We start from the raw sequence: 5,635 nt of genomic DNA, 5'->3' as shown, positions 1-5,635 counted from the left end.
AGGCAAGCTATATGATGACATCTAAATCAGTAGATTTCATTTTTAGAGAAAAATTATTAAAATACTTTCAGCGAAATCAACAAGTGACTCATTTTATAGTGTGTAATATTGTAATATGATACAATTAACGTAACCATACCTGAATAGTGAATAGTTAAGATCTAAAGTTATATGATAACTTAAAGAGTTATAAGATTAGTTTTATATTATTATTTAATTATAAATTATTATGATAAATTTATTAATTTTATAATATATAGTTATATTAAAAGTTATGTCAACAAAGATTTTTTATTGATTAATGGTATAATTTTTTTTACATTATTAGTATATAATTTTTTTATTTTTTATTTTTACATATATAATTATAAAGGAATATTTGATCATTGGAATTTCTAAACTTCTTTCAAAGAATCTGTTGACACTCATAGGTGGATTGTCTTCTTCCAATAATGATTTTTCTGACCACATTCTTAAAGTCCAATTAAGTCCCAACTACCAAAACTAACCAAGTATTTGTGCATAATTTATTTTCTATTGAAAAAACCCACATGACTAATCACATAATCATGTGTGACTATTCACACACGTTTCTCCACATATACCACGCTCTGTACGTGTTAGTGACTAGTGATTAGTGAAGGACTGAAGGTGATATTGAGTTCATAATCCATGAATGAGATAGTTAATGTTATTAAACCTTTTTCCATGATTTATAGTTTGGGTCTTGCTCCATTGGTATCAGAAGAGCTTTATCTAGATATTTGAATTTGTTCTCTAAAAAACAAATTAAAGGTCTCTACATTGATTTTGCCCATTGGTTTCGGTGAGTTAGTGTCACCATCAAGGTTGAAGGACTTCTATACGAGGGTGCACAAAGTAACATTTTGAAGGATTTTGCCAAGGATCCGTAGAAAAGTAGAAGCAACACGGGACATGCTAGGTGCACCCAGTTGCTGGTGCACCTAGCAATTTTATGAAATGACAAAATTGCCCTTAAGTTAAAATTTAAAAAGAAAACGCGATGTCCCTTGTTTTTTCTTTCACTCCTTTCTGCCTTCTTTCTTCTTGTCTTCGTTTCTTCTTCCTCCGTGCCTGCCATCTGCCATTGTTGCGTTGCTGCGAAGCTTCCCTGGTGCCGTTGCTACGTTTCTGCCGTCGAGGTTAGTAACCCCTATCTCCCCTCCTCTCATAGGTTAACTGTTTAGTTAGTTTAGGAGATCATGGCTTTAGGGTAGAAGACCTGAAAATCGCCTGAAAATCAACCGTTTTGTTATACCGGAAGAAGTTCTTCCGGTAGCTTCTTCGGAAGAAGGTTCTCCCGGTAGAAGAAAAGTTCTTCCGGAGAAGCTACCGGAAGAACCTTCTTCCGGTAGAACGTTTTGTTATACCGGAAGAAGGTTTTTCCGGTAAAGTTACCGGAAGAACTTGTTCCGGTAGCTTCTCCGGAAAAACCTTCTTCAGGTAGTCAACAACGCTTAGGGTAGTGTGATTATGGTTTATAACGTAAGGCTGAAGATTTATGTAAATATATGTAGGTTTTTAATTATATGAATAGTTTATTTGACCCAAAAAAAATATGTGTTCTTCATGATTTGCAGATCATGGTTAGAACACGAGGTTTAGGTCATGCTTTAGCTAGGGTTACAGGTAGAGGTAGACATGATGAGCATGATGCAGTCAATGTTCCCCAGAGGCATAGGCCTACTGCATCAGCCCGTAGGCAACGAGTACATATTACGGTTGATGAGGGTGTTCCTCAGGTGACTGAGGATGTCCCTCATATGGTTGACGATGTTGCTCAGAGGAGTGAAGATGTGCCTCAGATGACCGCGAACGTAGATTCGACTGTTGCAGAGGACTTAGGACGTGATGGTGCTGAGGGGTCACATGCTGATGAGGGATTCCCTGGTGGGCCCCGTGACCCATCAGTTCTGACTTCATTTGCGAAGCATGTCGCACATGCCATTTGGACTGGACAGGTATTATAATTTCTTACCTTTTTCTTCTTGATTTGTTTGTCATTAAAATTTGTTGATATTTGTGTATTTTGAATGATTTGTACTTCAATTCAGGAGCATCCTGAGCTGAAGTTGGTGTCGCACGGGAGGAAGGTGACGTTAATTGGGAGGCCAGTGCCTGTGATTGAAGGGTTGGTTGTCGCCACAGGATTAAGTCCATTGATCGAGTGTTCAGTTGTAACCGGCGATCCTGGACTTATATCCGCATTTGTGGAGAGGTGGCACAGGGAGACCAGCACCTTCTACCTTCCAGTAGGAGAGTTGACGATCACACTAGATGATGTGTCGTCACTCCTCCATCTCCCTATCAGTGGCGTCTTCCATAGCTTCGAGACTCTTTTCGTGGACGGGGCGATATTTTTGTTGATGGAGTTGCTCAGGTGTCTGGTGAGGAGGCTAGAGCCGAGACAGTATGAGCGCGCGGGGCATATATACGCCTCTCATGGGTTCGGGAGATCTATGAGATGAGATGCCAGGCACGACGATGGATTGTAGCAGCTCATGCTTATCTCCCGCACCTGGTCGGTTGCACTCTTTTTTCTAACAAGAGTGCAACAAATGTTCACGTGGTGCATCTAGAGGCTTTTTGCGACTTGGGTCAGAGTGGGGGCTATGCCTGGGGAGCTGCGGCCCTGGTTCATATGTATGACCAGTTAAATAAAGCTTCTAGGACCACAACACGGAAAATTGAGGGGTACCTTACTTTATTACAGGTAAATTTTGTGTTGTTAATATGTTACATTAGATTATGATGTAAACATGTTTTTATGTTATGTTAACCTATTTTTTTTTTGTAGTGCTGGATCTATGAGCATTTTCCGAGTGTGCATCAATGTGTCACCGATGATGCCTATGAGGAGATGTCCCCTCGTGCCTCCCGGTGGCTGACGATGAAGGCTCATATGAAGGGAATTACAGGAGCACCGTACCGGGCATGTTGTTATGCTTTGACTGTCACAGACGTGTGTTGGTTGCCTTACAGTGACCATCGAGGGGTTAGGGGGTTTGAGCTAATTTCATCGTTCCATGGTCAGCTGAGATGGGGTCCTACGGTGGTCACAGTTCGACCGGAGAGGGTGCTATGCTAGTGTGGGTACATTTAGAGGATCCCTCCGCCGCCTGTTAGTGCTTCGTTGTCATATGATGATATAGATGACAGATGGATGCATTCCTCGGACCACGTAGTAGTTGTGGGTGACCTTTGTGTAGTGCCTGGGCAGGTATCTGCGGATTACATGGAGTGGTTTTTCAGATATCTCACCCATTCATGATACTTACCCAGGCAGGTGACCAGCCCAGACATGCACCTGGCCCAGACCATGAGGACTACATGCAGCCGGACATCCCACAGGTTCCAGTGGCATTTGACCCCCTTCGACATGCAGTGGTAAGATTGTTTGCGCGTTTAATGTTTGATGAATTGTTATTTATTTTAAATTTTGTAATAAATGTTTTTTATGACTGCCACAGGATGATTACGAAGGCTATGAGACGATTGCAGAAAGGTTGGAGCGTGTGCTCAACCTTAGGATGGTCACTACAGGGACAGAGTTACATGATATCATGTAAGATTGCATGAGGATTGCCAGCGCAGATGGAAGTGTTAGGGCTCGACAAAGACGGCGCACAGAGCATTGATGATGTTTTTTATGTTTTGTAGTTGACATCATTTTTTGTATTTGTTACACTTTTTTGTTTAATATAGTTTACTTTACTTTTTTTGCACTCTATATGGCACACTGATTCCGATTCCGATTCCGAAAATGATGACTTTCCTTCATAAGAATGAGATTAAAATTATAAATTTTTAAAAATAAGATAGCTAAATGTTTATGTTTTAAAGTAAGATAGCTAAATTTTTAAAAAAATAGGATTTGGAGCCTTCACACATGTTCAAGTACCCATGTTTGGGGTTTTTTTTAAAATTATGTGCGAGTAGCCTAAGACATTTGAGGGGCACTATTTCTCATTTTTGGACGTCAAAGAAGCCAAAAAAAATAATATCATAAGCCGGTTCCACCGAATAACACCTCAAAAAACAAGCACGAAATTAAAAAAAGAATAGGATTTCCACCCTTCACACATGTTCAAGTATCCATGTTCGAAGTTTTTTTAAAATTATGCGCGAGTCGCCTAAGATATTCGAGGGGTGCTATTTCTCATGTTTGGACGTCAAAGAAGCCAAAAAAAATAATATCGTCAGCCGGTTCCGCCAAATAACACCTAAAAAAACAAGCACGAAATTAAAAAAAATAGGATTTCCACCCTTCACACATGTTCAAGTACCCATGTTCGAGGTTTTTTTAAAATTATGTGCGAGTCGCCTAAGATATTCGAGGGGCGCTATTTTTCTTGTTTGGATGTCAAAGAAGCCAAAAAAAATAATATCGTCAGCCGATTCCACCGAATAACACCTAAAAAAAAGCACGAAATTAAAAAAATAGGATTTCCACCCTTCAATTTTATTATGGAATTCATACACGTTGTAAACAAACAGATAAAAGTTACATTAAAAACAAAAAAAGCAATGTTGCATTCAGTCGTTTAGCGATGTGGCATCCACATCCTCTTCGAATTCCATACCATGTTTAGTAAAAACAGCTAAAATTTCTATTTGCCCATATTTTTTCCAGTAGTTAGACTGTACTAATACCTTCAACACTTCATTGTGGGTTTTCAGCTCATTAATTTCATATTTTATAACTTTATCTGAATACTCAAAACGTCCTGATTGTCGAAAAAACAATCATCTTACCGCTTGTGATTCGTGAATTCTATGAGGGGGAATCCCTTTAGGTGCAACTTGCTTTATCAAATCCTTCAGTTCATTGAGGGTACATCCTGAAGGAATTTCAAATTTCTTTGGATTTTTTCCTGTGAATGCGCATTCTACAAATTTGTTCTGGGGTGGCATGTTCTATCTCCCGTTGTAATACAAGAGCGCGTCATGAGTAGGGGTCGTAGTGCGTTCAAGTAAGTTTATTACTTCATCTGGTATTCTTCCAACGGTGCATAATAACTCAATCGGACTAACACACGAAAATTGATAATTATACATTAACATTGTGTTGACATCATCATCATTTATCCATTGCATACATTGAAAGCGAATTTGGTTACCTGTATGGGTGAATGACTGGCGGTAGTGAATTTCATCCAAAAATTGTCTGCCGGTTAGCTGAAGGGTATTGTGTATTCTGGTTTTTAGGCTTGCAAAATCACAGTTGTTTGGTACTCGAATGGGCACCGGAGTGGAAGTGTGGAAGTAAACCCCACTATCATTGTGAATAATCGATCCATTAGGAAAAATGAAACCCAACCTTGAGTTGACAATCATCTGACTGCTAGTTTCTCCTAAAAATGCCATACTTTGTGTATCAATTGGGAGAGTATGTGAAAGCAAGATAATGTGTGATTTATTAGCATTTTCCGTGTCTCATACATATGCATGGTTCTCACCGACAGATTGCTTCACTTTTTTTTACAAAAGAACACGTGTGAACATGTTTCGTGTTTATGTTTCCTACTAAGTTAATGTCGTGTCACGCTCAAACTTTAATACGCATGCATATCATTATGTGTTGTCAATTATGACAACGATGTATCGTACATGC

At 39.3% G+C, this 5,635-nt stretch overlaps 2 protein-coding genes across 2 annotated transcripts; both read left to right on the top strand.

Moving 5' to 3' along the window:
* Nucleotides 1–439: 439 nt before the first annotated feature.
* Nucleotides 440–3,762, top strand: LOC114371634. The gene is made up of 5 exons (XM_028329009.1): nt 440–1,163; nt 1,602–1,982; nt 2,076–2,734; nt 2,819–3,408; nt 3,492–3,762. Exons 2-3 carry the CDS (start codon nt 1,605–1,607, stop codon nt 2,487–2,489), a joined length of 792 nt encoding a protein of 263 aa, XP_028184810.1. The 5' UTR covers nt 440–1,163; nt 1,602–1,604; the 3' UTR covers nt 2,490–2,734; nt 2,819–3,408; nt 3,492–3,762.
* On the top strand, nt 2,663–3,590 carry LOC114375979 (protein MAIN-LIKE 2-like). The gene is made up of 4 exons (XM_028333869.1): nt 2,663–2,734; nt 2,819–3,097; nt 3,304–3,372; nt 3,492–3,590. The coding sequence occupies exons 1-4, from the start codon at nt 2,663–2,665 to the stop codon at nt 3,588–3,590; spliced, it is 519 nt and encodes a 172-aa protein (XP_028189670.1).
* Nucleotides 3,763–5,635: the final 1,873 nt, after the last annotated feature.

The sequence above is a fragment of the Glycine soja genome, chromosome 2 (assembly GCF_004193775.1).
Source record: "Glycine soja cultivar W05 chromosome 2, ASM419377v2, whole genome shotgun sequence".
Classification (NCBI taxonomy): domain Eukaryota; kingdom Viridiplantae; phylum Streptophyta; class Magnoliopsida; order Fabales; family Fabaceae; genus Glycine; species Glycine soja.
Note: the sequence above shows the minus strand (reverse complement) of the source record. Positions and strands in the feature narration are given on the sequence as shown.